The 16278-nt window shown below is 44.1% G+C and overlaps 2 protein-coding genes across 3 annotated transcripts in view; one reads left to right on the top strand and one right to left on the bottom strand.

The window, feature by feature from the left end:
* Positions 1-750: 750 nt before the first annotated feature.
* LOC121178023 (kinesin heavy chain-like) lies at positions 751-10445 on the top strand. Of its 2 annotated transcripts, none has more exons than XM_041032496.1 (25): positions 751-876; positions 2258-2345; positions 2426-2499; positions 3289-3393; positions 3583-3631; positions 3742-3797; positions 4185-4272; positions 4384-4508; positions 4623-4727; positions 4848-4996; positions 5936-6084; positions 6971-7149; positions 7274-7342; positions 7451-7657; positions 7753-7899; positions 8016-8204; positions 8288-8405; positions 8500-8570; positions 8705-8814; positions 9062-9163; positions 9247-9307; positions 9654-9725; positions 9827-9931; positions 10048-10264; positions 10357-10445. In XM_041032496.1, exons 1-25 carry the CDS (start codon positions 751-753, stop codon positions 10443-10445), a joined length of 2850 nt encoding a protein of 949 aa, XP_040888430.1. The 2 variants fall into 2 exon arrangements, with proteins under 2 accessions (XP_040888430.1, XP_040888429.1); XM_041032495.1 differs by having other exon boundaries at positions 8007-8204.
* Positions 10446-12621: 2176 nt separating this feature from the next.
* Positions 12622-16278, bottom strand: part of LOC121177966 (plakophilin-4-like) — a 42663-nt gene continuing 39006 nt past the window's right edge. The window contains exons 16-22 of the mRNA XM_041032419.1: positions 15787-15937; positions 14991-15183; positions 14739-14823; positions 14419-14536; positions 14193-14324; positions 14026-14099; positions 12622-13940 (exon numbers count right to left, since the gene is read on the bottom strand). Of these exons, the coding sequence (XP_040888353.1) occupies positions 13683-13940; positions 14026-14099; positions 14193-14324; positions 14419-14536; positions 14739-14823; positions 14991-15183; positions 15787-15937 (1011 nt within the window). The 3' untranslated portion in view covers positions 12622-13682. The remainder of the gene's footprint in view (positions 13941-14025; positions 14100-14192; positions 14325-14418; positions 14537-14738; positions 14824-14990; positions 15184-15786; positions 15938-16278) is intronic.

Here is a 16278-nt window from a genome sequence, read left to right as displayed (position 1 = left end):
AGGTAACGTTATACTATCTGTCCTTATTTGTTTTTTGTAATGTTTTGTACAGTTTATGAACACAGATGCATCAGACTGATGTATCTATGTATGTGCGCGTCCATACGAGTTGCTCGGTGATGGTGGTACTGATGCAGGGCACGGGAGCGCGCAGCGGCGTCGTGCCCGCAGCGCGCATTCGTTACGAGTCAGGACGATGCGGGTGTCTCTGCGCATCCTCTACGGGCTCTACCTCTGCAGACCGGGCAGCAGCTCCCGAACGTGCCTCGGCCGCTAACACACTCAGACACGCATCAGTCTGCACGGTTGTCGGCGTCACCGCTGCACAGTGGAGGCCCGCACACCGACGTCTGAGCTCCACGTCGGGACGCAGCGCTGCGGTTGATCCGGTTTGGCCATGGCGCAGCCGAGGAGACACGGAGAAATTCGGCTTGAATGAAGGACGCGTTGCGCATTGGAGGTTTCTAAACTTTTGCGCGGTGAGAAAACCAGTAAGCCCGACGTGTTACCCCCTGGAAACGGTTTGTTTGCCAATAATGATTTGAGTTGCTGTTTTATTAAATTCAGAACTCTCAGCTGGCCCGGGACGCAGGGATAATCATCAAGGCCCCGCTGGAGGTCCCCGAACCTCACTTTAGGCACCACCCTGCCTTAAACAGACTGATCCAAAGCTGTTTTCTACCCCGTTGTTTGTTTGTACCTGCATTATTTGGAGGGGCGGTGTAAACAGTGCCAGCAGCAGCAGCAGCCATGGTGGATGCAGCGGAGTGCGGGGTGAGAGTGATGTGCCGCTTCAGGCCCCTGAACGAGGCCGAAATCACCAGAGGGGACATCTACATCCCCAAATTCAAAGACGACGACACCGTGGTCATAACGGCAAGTGTGTCCGCTCATTGTTGTTGTTGTGATGTTGATGCTGGTTGATCCTGGTGTGTGGAGCTGAAAATACAAACACTGCAGAGTTTTGGAGGAGGAACGTCCCCCGGAGCTCTGCAGGGAGTCTGGAGATGCCAAGTGCGCAGTAAGCCTGTAATATTAGAGTAGATTTCAGAGGAATATTATATTATTATACGAATAATTTCATACAAATTGCACAGATACAGCGTCTGATGGTGGAGACAATAACATAAGCAAACAAAACTGATTATTATGTGTTTACATATCATGTACATCTAATTGAGATAAGTTAGAAACTAGAAAATCTTAGTCTAGAAAATCTTCCATTGGCTCCACTGGAGATAATCTTAGTGATTCTTTAGGAGCCAGTCAGGAAAAAAACTCAGCTGCAATGCATGTAAATGTAATCACACAAACAAAATCAAACTTTAACACAAACATATGTGGAGAAAAAAGAAACTATCATCTTAGATTCACCTCATTGTAGATTTAGTTCAAGCCTTATATATTAACATTGATCCAGAGAGACTTGCTGCAGAGGAACAGGCTTCGATTCCTCCTTGAGACACCTAAAGGGGGAAATAATTTAGAGGGGTCAAAGGTTATAGTCACACTGACTCACCATTAGAAATGTGCTGATTCAGGAGGCAGCAGAAACTTAGAGTAGGTCACATCAATTCTGTGCTTATCCACAGTGTGAAACCATACACATAAATAATTTGCAGGGTACATGTGTGTGCACTGACAAGCCAGTGTTTGTTTTCTACCCCTTGGAAGTCCAGATGGGTGGAGCTAAAACAGACAGATTGATATTTTATTTTATGTCAGAAAGTTCAGATGATTTATTAAAAATTAAATGAATCTTATCTCATTTAATTGGTCCATATATCCAGGCCAACCCCCTCTCAATCAGCTGCCCCTCACGCGTCACTGCCTCCTGCCATCAATCAAACTGCAGAAACACATTACAGAGGATCTCAACTGAGGCTGTACGGTCTGATACTGTCTGTGTCAGTGGTTTCTCTGCTTCGTTTTGGGGTTCAGTGAGAGCGAGAGTGCTGCTGTTGCCGCTTCCAAATGCTGAGAGCTGCTTTTCACAGCACTGAGGCTTTTACCCCTGAGACAAAGAGTCAGTAGTTGGACAAGGGCAGGGGGAGTGATGGATGGTCAGACTGAAAAGATCAGAGCATTTACAGCTCAGGATCCCCAATTTAAAACACCTCCATGATAGAAACAAGCATTATGTGCTTGGATTGATCGAGTTTATCAATATTTTCTGATTGTGACAGGCTCGCATCTGTGAAAATGCTGTCACATCTCTGTTGCTGTTGTTGACGTGTCCTGTGTTGGTCTGAAACAGGGTAAACCGTATGCTTTCGACCGTGTGCTGCCTCCAAACACGTCACAGGAGCAAGTGTACGACCAGTGTGCCAAACAGATAGTTAAAGGTAAATGGACGAAACAATTAAATCTGTCCTCCATTTTTTATCCTTCACTTTTTCACTTCACTGTTTTTCTGTCATTCCAGATGTGCTGGGCGGTTACAATGGGACCATCTTCGCCTACGGACAGACGTCCTCTGGGAAGACACACACCATGGAGGTGAGAGGATTATTCAGTTCAGTACCGTACCTCTAACTTTTTCAAAAATAAAATTACAACCTGGAATTACTGCCTCAGAATTTCAAAAATGCTGAAGTCTATTATCAGAAATATCTGATATAGCAGCCCTCAAATTGTCAGCAGTTATGCCGCTTCCACATTTTATTTTTGTATACTGTATTTTGTTGTCAATCAATCTACAGTGACCTTTGTGTTGAGTTTCCATCTCGCGTCAGAGGATTAGAGCACAGCGAGCATTGTGTAACAGACTTACTCCAAACATGAAATCCCCTCAGGGTCTAACAGTGCCTGAGGTTGGAGAATTTAAAAGCCTGATAGCGGAGACCGTCTGGGATCAGGAAGGTTCGGTTCCTGCAGACAGCCGAGCCTTTCGGCGAGGCACTGACGTCCATGTTCACTGTTTGTTTGAGTGAAATTCACAGATTTCGAGTAGAGAAAGTAGAATTCATTCAGAGGAGATCAGGCCTGCATCATTCTGCAAATGACTTCAGCTGGTAGATTAATCCACCAAGACCGCAGCCTAAAGCCTCTTTTTAATTCTGTGATGAAGGATCTCTGAGTCCCTGTCTTTACATTAAGTTTTAATTCCACGTTTGAACTCTTGATGTTCACCTTTTTAAGTAACTTCAGAGCTTGACATAATAGTTTTTCACACACTTCATAGCTTCATCGTTACATCAGATCACATCCAATTGAGAGTTTCCCTGCATTTGGTATTTGGAAATGTACATTTTGTGTTAAAATGTTAGTATCCACTGCTGTGTTCAGGGCAAACTGCACGACCCCCAGCTGATGGGAATCATCCCTCGCATTGCCCACGACATCTTTGACCACATCTACTCCATGGACGAGAACCTCGAGTTTCACATCAAGGTAAAAAAAAAAAAAAGTTGCACAATTAACCCAAGCATGCAAAAAGCTGCTTCATCTGTAATAATGACAGAACAGTCTGTATCACCTGAATATCAACAGAATAAAAGTCAAGGCTAGAATAATGTAAATGATATAATTATTGCTCTTTTCTAATCACATTAAGGTCTACTGATCTGTTTCTCTGTGCAGGTCTCTTATTTCGAAATCTACTTGGACAAGATCAGAGACCTGCTCGATGGTAAGAAATCAATGTTTAAGATCAATCTCAGTGATTATTGGAATATTTTGGAATATCATTGCATTGCCTGTTTTAGCATGTGACCTGAGGGATCTCTGTTCTGTTCCAAGTGTCGAAGACGAATCTCGCCGTACATGAAGACAAAAACAGAGTTCCCTACGTCAAGGTCGGTATTAGAAAATCAATATCTTTTTCTTGCAGATGAAGACTGTGCTATCTGAAACACACAGACTCTCTTCCTGACTGCTAATCAGCAACAGATGAGATTACACAGTGATGGTACCACTGTGATCTAATTGTGGTTTTCATTCATCACAATGATTCACTATGGCCTGTGGAAAATATGAACAACTCAGTCAACAAAGCAGTTCAACTCAACGTCCACTTCCTCTCTTGCTCCTGTGACTTTACATTTGCTGCCTATCGTTATTAACATCACCGTTAATGAAGAGTCCTACTGACGGGTCAGACCCAAAAAAAAAAAGAAAATGTCCAAGAGCAGTAACAAGTCTACATGCAACTGAAGTTCTCTCTCTCTCTCTGTCTCTGTCAGGGTTGTACTGAGCGCTTTGTGTCCAGTCCAGAGGAGGTGTTGGATGTTATTGATGTGGGCAAAGCCAATCGGCACGTGGCGGTGACGAGTACGTATCATTTTAGGTGGCACTGTTAGTCTGTTTGTTGTTGTATCGGATGGAGCACCATGACATTTTGTTGCTGTAGATCACCTGTAATTATTTTAAATCATTTTCCAGACATGAATGAGCACAGCTCTCGCAGCCACAGCATCTTCCTCATCAACATCAAGCAGGAAAACGTTGAGACGGAGAAGAAGCTGTCGGGGAAGCTCTACCTGGTCGACCTGGCCGGCAGCGAGAAGGTCAGTCTGAGTGAGATTAGAGAGATGGAGTTAATGTTTCATTAAAGGTTCTTACTGCTGAGTTTTATTTTTTAAAAAGTTGATGTAAAAGCTGTGAGGTGGCTGTTTGAACAGGTCAGTAAGACAGGAGCTGAGGGAGCGGTGCTGGATGAGGCGAAGAACATCAACAAATCTCTGTCTGCGCTGGGAAACGTCATCTCCGCTCTGGCAGAGGGAACAGTACGTTAATCATGATTGTACCATCCCATATTCAAATAACTGTGGTAGAAATTTTAAGAAAAATCAGCACCACGCGCGGTAGCATGTTGTCATAAAACAGAGATGAATTCATTTTTTCAGAAAACCCACGTACCGTACAGAGACAGTAAGATGACCCGGATCCTGCAGGACTCTCTGGGAGGAAACTGTCGAACCACCATCATCATCTGCTGTTCGCCGTCTGTCTACAATGAAGCAGAGACCAAGTCCACGCTCATGTTTGGGCAGAGGTACCTGAAACTTCAGCTCCTCAACACGTTTTCACTCGACATGAACTGATTTCTATATCTATATGTGACACCAGCCTCCAGAAACATCATGCAACTTAAAGTGGACTAATAGGACACTTTTCAGGTGGATTAACTCTGAAAGACTCACTATAAACATATTTTCTAGTCCTTTAATATAAGATGACGCCCACTTATCTCCTTATTTAGGTCCAAATGTAGAGCAAGTAGAGCAGCTACTCCTTGTACAGTAACAAGTTTTTTTTTTCTCATTGAAACAGAAGCAAATCAACAGTGAGGCAAAGCACCATGGAGATTTGTGTGGGTGTGTGTGTATGTGTGTGTGAAGGTAAATGGTGACTCATTAGGACTATGGCTGACGTTAGCAGTGAAAACTAGCAGCCAGATGGCTCTGAGCTTCCCACTGTGCATCTGGGTTCATCCAGTCCTTGTGATGAAATCCACCACACCTCGTTTTTGTTTCTGTTTCTATGACTGAGAACTGGTCCTCGGTCCTCGTCCCTGTCCCTAATCTGTTCTGTTATTCTGTGATGATACTGTGTCGTAGTTTTATAAAAGTACATCTGGAAAGGGGATCCACATCTGCAAGAGCATCCCACATTTCCTGCACGGAGAAACACCCAGCTGTAAAACTAGGTACTGATGAGCGAGCACTGTGCAGCCATCTGCCCTCTGCTGAGGAGAAACAGAGAGGAAATGAAGGGTTTCGATCTAAAATGAGATTTGCATCATTAGAGAAAAGATCTGGAGGGCTGGAGTTAATCTGGAGGAAAAGTACATGTCACACGGTTTATGTCCATTTAAACCGTACTGTCCATGGCAGTAGAGGTCTAATCAGGCACAATCCATGAAGACAGCTGTGGACTGTGGGTGTGCAGCTTCCAAGCAAACCTCACTATGCTCTGTCCTGTGACTGTTTAGGGCCAAGACCATCAAGAACACGGTGTCCGTGAACCTGGAGCTGACGGCCGAAGAGTGGAAGAAGAAATACGAGAAGGAGAAAGAGAAGAACAAGAGCCTGAAAAACGTCATCCAGAGGCTGGAGGCTGAACTCAGCCGCTGGAGGAAAGGTGAATTTACGAACCTCCATGTGTGCACACTGTAAATAGAAGAGCTCAATTCACAATCTCCATGGCAACGTGACTGAAAACAAGTTTAAAAAAAAACTTTGAACCTCAGCGTCATGACATCAGTCACATAACAATGTTCATATATGTTTACATGATATTTAAACACACTCCCTTATACTGTTTCTGTGCCACACTTCTTCACTCTCTTCTGAGACTGCAGTGTCTCCTTCACAGCATCCTCACCCCTTTTTCCATCTCTGTTGCATTTCCACTGAAACCCCGCCTCTCTCCCTCTCTTTCCATTTCCCTTTTTGCGTTATTGTCTCTCTACCCTCCACTCTCCCTCTCTCTGGCCATTGCTTTTTATTCTTTAATTCCCTTGCGGATGCCGATAACACTCCCCCTCCTTAGCAACAAATCAGCTCATCTGCAGCCTCTAAGGCCTACGCTCCTCACACGTTTATGTAGTGAACACACACAGGGAGGTCTACACACACGCACACACACACACACTCTGGAACACACACACTATGTGCTGATGCAGTGTTTCTGACGTGAGTCAGCCGCTGGCTCTGTGCCGAACCATTTAAACAGAGCAGCGCTTCACCTTTTCAGTCTGTCCTCCTGGAGAACTGGAGCAAACCTCAATTGAAAAGCCAGTAATTATTCAAACTCCAGTTCTTTATCTGCTGAATTCACATGGCTGCTAACAGGCCGTGCACACACTCATGGTTGTGTTTTACATCACATAACCACAAGACCCCCTTAACACGTTCATAATTTCTCCAGGAGCAAAGAAACCAAGCAGAACTGATTCGCTGATTAATCTATTTGTGTATTGAATGAATGGATGAGTACGTGATCTAACAGATGAGTGATATTACAGGGGAGAATGTTCCTGAGGAGGAGCAGAGCTCGAAGGATCAGAAGAGCATCGAGCCGTACGACAACACTCCCATCATCGACAACCTTCCGCCGGCCAGAGGAGGCGTCGCAGTGTCCGGCGAGGAACAGAGCAAGTACGAGGAGGACATCAGCAACCTGTACAAACAGCTGGACGACAAGGTGAGCCTGAGGAAGAGGCTGATGTTCCTCCTCCACACCTTATTAAAAAAAACTTTATTGAAATGAAAGCTTAACAAGACTGTCCACTTTAATAGTTCTGCTCTTATGAAATATATTTCTACAGGATGATGAGATAAACCAACACAGTCAGCTGGCCGAGAAGCTCAAAGAGCAGATGATGGATCAAGAAGAGGTTTGTCATCTACATCTGTCTGCATATATGCACGAGTCAATGTGCGTATGTTACTGTATACATATACTTGGTTTTGCGTACATTTACCGACGCCCTCCATCCTCCCAGCTGCTGGCATCAACGCGACGCGACTACGAGAAGATCCAGGAGGAGCTGTGCCGGCTGCAGACGGAGAACGAGCTGGCCAAGGAGGAGGTGCAGGAGGTGCTGCAGGCTTTGGAGGAGCTGGCCGTCAACTACGACCAGAAGAGCCAAGAGGTGGAGGAGCGAGACCAAACCAACCTGCAGCTGACTGAGGAGCTGCAGCACAAGACGGTGGGTCAGCGGGTTTTTAATCAGATCTGAAAATTCTTGTATTGATCTTGTATTGGAATTTGTCACTGATGCATGTGTGTGTGTGTTGTCGACAGGCGTTGCTGTTGGCGGTGCAGAGGGAGCTGAGTCAGTTGCAGGAGCTGAACGGCCTGCAGAGGAAGAGAGCCGCCGAGGTCCTCAACCTGCTGCTGCGAGACCTCAGTGACATCGGTGCCATCATCGGCACCAGTGATGTCAAGGCGGTGAGGACAGATACACACACCTGTATATATACACACACACATATATGCTCATGCATCTCCTACACTCACACCCTAACCTCTGCCCTGTGACCGCTCCACCCCCTCAGTCTTTAGAGACAAAGGGGAACGGCTCAGCAGTGGAGGAGGAGTTCACCGTCGCTCGCCTCTACATCAGCAAGATGAAGTCCGACATCAAGTCCCTGGTCAACCGCAGCAAGCAGCTGGAGAGCGCTCAGGCTGACGCCCACCGCAAGATCCAGGCCAACGAGAAGGAGCTGGCGTCCTGTCAGCTGCTCATCTCCCAGGTAACTATCACGTCAACGGCCAATATGAGCCTGTTACACTTACTGAAAGTCGTTCTGGATAAATGACCAAACTCTGTGTGCAGCACCAGGCCAAGATCAAGTCTCTGACCGACTACATGCAGAACATGGAGCAGAAGAAGAGGCAGCTGGAGGACAGTCAGGATGCTCTGACTGAGGAGCTTGCCAAACTGCAGGCACAGGGTCAGTACACATGACGAGGTACCCCACAGACTGCCAGAAAACCAGAAGACAACTGAATTAGATAACGCACTAATCTGTCTTTGTTGTCTCTCAGAGAAAAGACACGAGTTGCTGGGGCCCGAGAAGGAGGACATCAGCAGACTGGATGGAGGCAAGGAGATCAAGGTGACCTAAAAACACCACCGTCTGTTCACAGCAGGAATCTGCCACAGTCCAATTATGTTAGTTTGATATTTACAGTAAACAACTGCGTCACTAATGTGTTTTTTTTTTTTGTTTTTTTTTGTCTTGTACTCCAGGACACACTGGAGGAGCAGCTGGAGAACCACAGGGAGGCTCATCAGAAACAGCTCAGCCGCCTCCGAGATGAGATTGAGGCTAAGCAGAGGATGCTGGACGAACTGACTGAGTGAGGAAACATCACTACACTCACATACAGAAACATAGAAATGTTACAAAAGCGTGAACACATAATATACACTATGCACAAGTTTAAAAAAAACTTTGCATCATCAAGACATAGAAATACATGTATTTGAGTCTTTTATCTTACTATAGTAATAATACTATAATGTGTGGACAGACATGACTGTTTGATTGCATCAGATTAGGTCAAACAGCGTTTTCATTTATTGCTGCTTCTGATTCTCTCTCAGTCTAAACCAGGGTCTGTTACTGGAGCAGGCAAGGCTCATGTCAGACTATGACAAACTGAGGGCTGAAGAGCAGGAGAAGGATGCAAAGCTGCAGAAAGTCATGTAGGTACCAGTTTATATTTACGTTTGTTGTCTCTGGCACTGTTGTTGATGAGGATCTGATCCTGGGTCTTTTTTCTGTCCAGGCTGCTGAACGAACAGCAGGAGCAGGCCAGAGAAGATCTGAAGGGGCTGGAGGAGACTCTGGTGTGTCAGCATCTATGGATTGTGTACTTCAGTGTATCTTGTACTTGCCACCCAATGACTCTGAGAAGTGTGTCTGAGGCTCAGTGAATTGTGAAGACTGGATAATGTGAGAAGTGTGTGGCCAATTGGCTCAGGCTTTTAATGGACTGCGTGGAAGTTCGGAGACCGTGGGTTTGATCCTCCCCCTGAGTTTCTGGAGAGATAAAAGCAGAAAACCACGACCAGCTGGAATTTTACTGCTAGACAAGAAGAGCAAGGGACTAATAGAACAGAGTAGGGAGAGCATCTAAAGGAGTGAAGATCTCATTTGTACCTTTTGTTAATCCTTTTCTTCTTCTTCTCTCAGGCCAAAGAGCTGCAGACTCTGCACAACCTCCGCAAACTCTTCGTTCAGGACCTCACTGCACGGGTTAAGAAAGTACATCACCTCCCTCTGGTTGTTGATTGTTGTTCAGTTGGTGTCACATCTCTGAAAATGTCAGTTTCACACCAAACCTGTGCTCTGTCTGTTTTTGGTAGAGTGCAGAGCTGGACTGTGAGGAGGGACTTGGCAACATTGCCCAGAAACACAAGATCTCCTTCCTGGAGAATAACCTGGAGCAGCTCACCAAGGTCCACAAGCAGGTAAAGCCATTAACATATACTATATAGTCCTCCTATTATTACTGATGCATATAAGCGTAAGCAGCAAATTATATTGTAAGTAAATGTACTCAGTTACTTTTTACTACTGTCCTCAGCTGGTTCGAGACAACGCAGACCTTCGCTGCGAGCTGCCCAAGCTGGAGAAGCGTCTTCGTGCAACAGCCGAGCGAGTCAAAGCCCTGGAGAACGCCCTGAAGGAAGCCAAGGAGAACGCCATGAGGGACCGCAAGCGCTACCAGCAGGAGGTTGACCGCATCAAAGAAGCCGTGCGAGCCAAGAACATGGCCAGGAGGGGGTGCTCTGCTCAGATCGGTGAGAGTTTTTCCCCCCACATCCTGTATTTACTGAACATATGATATAAAAGAGCTCAAATAACCGTTTGCTTTTTTTTAAATCTATCTCAGCAAAACCCATCCGCCCAGGCCACCATCCACTGTCATCCCCCATCAGCAGCTGCATCAGAACTGGAGGCATCTACATCCACAACAACTGAAACCACAACAGCAAGTTTAACCCTGTGAGTTCAAATGAGTCTTTAAAAGCTTTCGTTGCTGTGATTTTTCTGAATCTTTCTAATGTTTTTTTTTTTTTGTTTTTATGTCTTTATTATTGACTGACTGGAAATTTTTGGACTGTAATAATTTGAAGCTTTTTTTTTTGGTTCTTCCTGCAGACAGACCATTAAAGCATGCCAACCACCCCCACCTGGAAACACAAGACCCACCCCTCCTGTTGGAGCACCAGCGGGAGGCCATCACCACAGACTGTCACCGCTCAGAGAATCCAAACATCCATAGTGCATATACTGATGTAAATACAATGCATTTGCTGAATGTAGATATCGAAGGCCTCGTTTATAACATGTTGTGTTTCTATCCTAAATCACGCTCCTGATTAGACATGATTTCATTTGTATTCAGAACTATGAAACAGAACAAAGCGCAGCATTTAGAAATGAGGCCCTGAGGATTACAACGTGAGTTAGCAGGTGACTTGTTGCATCATTCTGTTTATGATTATGACTTACGTTTGTACAGCTTGAAGCTTGAAGAGTCAGGCAGAGCAGACAGACCTGTAGATTTATAATTGACATTTTGATGTAAACTCTCAGCTGAAATTGCACTAGCAGCACCGGTCCATGTATTTCTCCCCCACTGAAGATGCCTCTGACAATCACAATTTTTTCTGCTGATTTTTTTTTTTGTCATTTAACTTTCAGTATTTAAGTTCCAGGATTGAAATTTTAGGACATTTCGTCCTGCAGAGCTGCAGGGACACTGACCAACCAATCAGATGTTCCTTGAACTAAGACAGCAGTACTTTATGGTCTGGTTTGTTACGTTTTTTTTCCCCCCCTTAACATTTCAGGATGTAGGAGTCTTGTAATGTTCTGCACTTCCTCTGTCAAGTTCCTGATCAGCAAGTCAGAATCCTTAAAAAGAAAGAGATGGAGTCAGAATAATGCATTTCTCTCATTCCAACAAAAACAGAAACTAAAGCAGACAAATTTTAAATTATGAAATTCACTTATACCTACATATATTTACATATAAATTACACAAAATTCTAAGACTGATTGTAATTAGTGAGATCCCTTTGCCATCTGATCAGAGGTATCTTAGTCTGTGCTGCCAGTGGAGCATGTTTTTGAATGTACATTCATTATCTCAGTGGATGTTTCCTCCGATCTGTTCAGCTGCTGAGAGCGGTGATGACACTGGGCAGCTTTTTAGGCAACAGAGCTTCAGAATAGTTGCTTCGGTTGCTCCAGATGTTGCCAAAGAATATCACGGCTCTGAGCCTGATTACCAGCCTCTTCATTTGACATTTGATCGTGGTTGTTTTGACTGAGCAGGGCAGCTGCAGCTCACGCTCTACATGATGAATACATGAATGTTAACTGCATGGACTAGAGCTTGTGTAAAAGGCATGCTCAGGGAGGACAAACCGGGGCAAGTTGTATACAATGCATTTAATTCATCATGATGTAAACTGAGTCAGCTTTTTTTTAAATTTAATTTCCCTTTGTTTGTTTTGGCTGTGGCATCATATCCCTGAATATACCTAAAACAGATGCTTTAAAGCTAATAAAGATATATCAATTATCTATTTAATTATCATTTTTGTCTTTTTTTTTTCAAAATAAGATGAAAGACGCGACTTTCGGATATCGTCATGATATAATCTTTAATCCCTATACATATATTTCCCTCTGTAACATTGCACATTATCATTATCATCATCAGTTTTGGACAGAACAGACAGATGGGGTATTTTGGTCAGGTCACAAGAAAATTAATAAAAAATAATCAATAAATAATAGAAAAATCTTCTCCACACAATCACATATAAAGTTCTACATATTGAATACAACAATGAAACAGGACGTTTAAACCATTGTATCTGTACAAATAGATTTTCACGTTTTAGTCACATATTTCACATACTTGATGATATACTGCACTTTTGGCCAACATTACAGAAAAGGGTCACAGATGTAACCCCGGTTCTCTGAGTCTTTAAAGGTTTCCCAGAGTGAGGATGCTCATCAGTAAGTTTCTCTCCTCCAAACCTTGGTCAAATAATATTTGAAATTAATTTTTAGAGTGACATATAGTGTTTGGAGCAGCATTAACTGGGTTTTAATTTACTGCAGAAAGTGCCAAGAATTACTGGTAAATAGTATTTGGCCCAGGTGTGGCTTTTTTTTTTTTTCTTTACAGGATCCTCACCTTCAATAGGTTCTTTTTCTCTCGCATTCAAGATGATGCTGGCGGACGATATTTATGTTATAAAGCCAACACACTGCACACTTTTACTGCAAGGAAAAATGAAATCAGTTGACGTTAACAAACACTCTGGTAAACAACAAATTCAGGGCTGGGTTTCTTTTTTTTCCCAAAAAGCATCTTTTGACTATGCTCATCTTTGTGCTGCTCAGTTACAGCAGAAAAGATGCTGAACCCCTGTCCAGAATAATGCAGATAGAGCTGAAAAGGTTTGAGAGCAATTTTTAATTTTCCAATCTTTTCCACACAGTGTCACAACAAAAGAAAAATGTTTGAAAATTTTATGTCAAAGTCAAACTGGAAACCTCTGTAGGGTCATTCACACCTGAGAGTCAGTAAGTTTACATGTGGGCTGCGAGGCCACCTGGTGGTCGTGTGACAGTTGTTAGAGTCACATGAGTGTGAATGACCTTCAGTCTACAGCACCACTGTCATGGATGACAACATCATCTCAGTTTAATCATGTTTCCACTGAAATTTCACACATATTTTAACTGAATTTGGAAAAAGAAAATGAGAATGAATGTGTGTTTATCTCCACTGATGTTAAGCAAACATTCAGAGCTGAGATAAAAAGCTGGAGGAACTAATTCTGAACTAATTCAGTCTGGACTTTGTTTATAATTTTTCAATTTAAGCTTTAAACTTGACATCTATATATTTTTCTTTTTTGTGGAACACAGGCCAAAATTAAAGGAACAGTTTGTATTTATGTGCATTACTAAGCACTTGTTCTAACTTAGTCAAAAGATGCAAGTAGCAAACTGAGCCCTGGTCATTCAGCACAGCTTCAACACAGATGCACACCCATTCACATGCATCCTCACCCTGTCACGCAACCATACAGCACACCCACCCATGTGCACTCCCCACACACAAACACTCACGGGGACAGATTGCCAAAACGGCAAAGCTCGACGTACGCAGTGTCCGTCTTGTATCTACACCCAGGAGTCAGGGGAGCCGGTGAACTTGTTCGCCCTGTTTGAAGGCCTCCGTGTGGTGGAGTAGAAGTCCACGTAGTTGGTGTTGGCTTTGAATCGGAGTGACTGGCTGGCGTAGCCGTCGGGGGAGGATGGGGTCAGGTGGACCGGCTCGTCCTCGTAGTGCTCCTCTCCGTAGCCTTGTGGGGACGACAGGTACATTCTGTAGCTGTTGTAGTTCTTCCTGTCGGGTTCGTCGTAGAATGGCTCTGGGTGCTGGGAGAGGAACACAGAAGAAATTCTGGAAGTCAAGATTCAAAACTTTAATGCAACAAAGCAGCTAAATTTTTCTTGTTCTCACCTGGGATCTTCTCAAATCCTCTCCTGACTGTGAAGAATATGTCCCAATGAAATACGGGGTTTTCTTCTCTGACCCTGAAGTGAAAAATTCAACAGCAAAGACAGAAGAAAAACATAAGCACAGCCCATTCACAGAATCCTGAGGGTGTACAAGCGAATCACACCAACCTGTGTACTGCCGTTTGTGTAAACTGTTGTCTCCATAATAAGTGTCAAGTTGCATAGATGACTGCGCCCTCTGATAGTTTGAACCGTGCCCTCTTATCCCGAGCATCGCCGGTGAGGATGTCGCACTACCACCTGAGTAAAAACAACAAAAACAACACCTGAATTTTTCAGGATCTCGTCAAACATTATCGTCACAGATGTGTTTGCTAGGGGGAGATATACTCACCTGATTGGATGACAGGGGACATCTGCAGAGGGCTGGTGGGCAGGGTCGGCTGTGAGCGGTAGCGGTCTCGCTCCAGAGTGGAGACGGGAGTGATGAAGTGGGTGTAGTTCCATCCATCCTGCACAAAGTTTACATCAGAAGTAATGAGTTTTAATTATACTGTGACAAATCTGACGCTCTAATTGCTCTGCCAAGTTAATTTAGACTTACTGTGTGTCATGATTCAAAAATATTAGAAGTACTGATGGACTATTATCACAGCCTGCAAACTCTTAGCTTCTTAATTCCTTAAAACTCTGAAATAAGGCGACTTCTCTGACCTGCTTGTAGAGGCTCCTCAGCTCCCTGTACTGCCACAGTGTGTTCAACACCTGAGCTGCTGCCTTCACAACCTTCATTGAATACCTGAAACACCACAACATCAAAGTGTAAAACCAGTGAAATACTTAAAAATACCTGATGAAAAGGGTGATTCTATAACTACTGCATTTTGATCTCTGATAAATTAAAACTGCTGCTGTCTCGTCTTATAACCAAAAACAGAAACATAAGCTTCTTCTGCATGTTCGTACCCTTTCCCTCGTCCTTTGCTGATGTCCACCAGCTTCTCGATGCCCCCACTGTCGGCTAAAGCTTTGGCGTTCTCCATGTTGCGGCAGGTGACCTCGTGCAGCGTGCAGCAGATGGACGCCACCGTATCGTCCGACAGCACTGATGGACTGCCACCGGGCAGTCGATTCACCAGGTCCCGCATGGCGTACTTTCCTGCAGGAAGAGAGACAGAACACAGACTTGATTTGGACTGACAGACATATTTTAAGCACAGCTGTACAGACACTGTGAAAAGCTAAAAGAAAATATATTTTTTGTAAAGGTGCATCCTACAGAGTCACTGGAATGGGGAGCAGGTGTGCAGGACTGCAGGCTGACTGGTCAGTTTGTCCTGTGTTGTTCATTTTAGGCTTTAATTTTTTTAATTTTATTCTGTCTCTGTTCAGTTTATAAATGCAGGTGTTTAGCATTGTCCTCAGTTACATCTTGTTTGTTTGCTCTGTGTGAATGTTTTCCATGATTTGTTGTTGGGTTGTTTCACAATCTACACAACTGTTGTCCACAAGAGGGCGATGTCTTATCACACTGTCAAAATTGAGCCTGATTGATATGAATGGATTTGAGTCTAATATAGAAACCTATTTTGAACAAGCTGTTGATGCTCCTGACTGACGTGTGAAGATGATCTTTTCTCAGTTTGTTTCTCAGTCGAGCTGGGTTCAATCTGTGTATGTGTGTGTATGTGTGTGTGTGTGTGTGTGTGTGTGTGTGTGTGTGTGTGTGTGTGTGTGTGTGTGTGTGTGTGTGTGTTTGGACCTATCAGCTCCTTGTTGCGGCTGTCCAGGGCCATGTTGCGGAGAGCAGTGGCGACAGAGCACACGACCCGGTCGTTGTCCATCCTCAGCAGCTCGACCAGGATGGGCAGACCTTTCTCCTTACGCACCGCTGCTCGGATGTATGCCGAGAACTGCGCGCACACAAACACACAGAGTCCCAGTCAGAATATAAGTGACAGGATCCTACTATCACATTACTACATCTATTGATCCTGGTCCCATTTTATGGTGCTCATTTCCACAGAAGGGAGGGTGTGAGTGTCAGCAGTTGAATGGAGGTTGAGGAGAGTCTCAGGGATCAAATGCATTTTTTGAATTTGTGAAGGAGGCGTGTTGAATGTTAGGTAAAAAAACTGGTAAAAAACCAAGAGTAACTTTACATTTAAAAAAACAATGCAACTCCATTTCAAGGTTCAAGATTAAATCAAATACGAAATCAGGAAAGTCTACAGTTTGTCTGTTTATAAAGTGA

Source organism: Toxotes jaculatrix, chromosome 24 (assembly GCF_017976425.1).
Source record: "Toxotes jaculatrix isolate fToxJac2 chromosome 24, fToxJac2.pri, whole genome shotgun sequence".
Lineage (NCBI taxonomy): Eukaryota > Metazoa > Chordata > Actinopteri > Toxotidae > Toxotes > Toxotes jaculatrix.
This window is presented reverse-complemented; position numbering and strand designations above follow the sequence as displayed.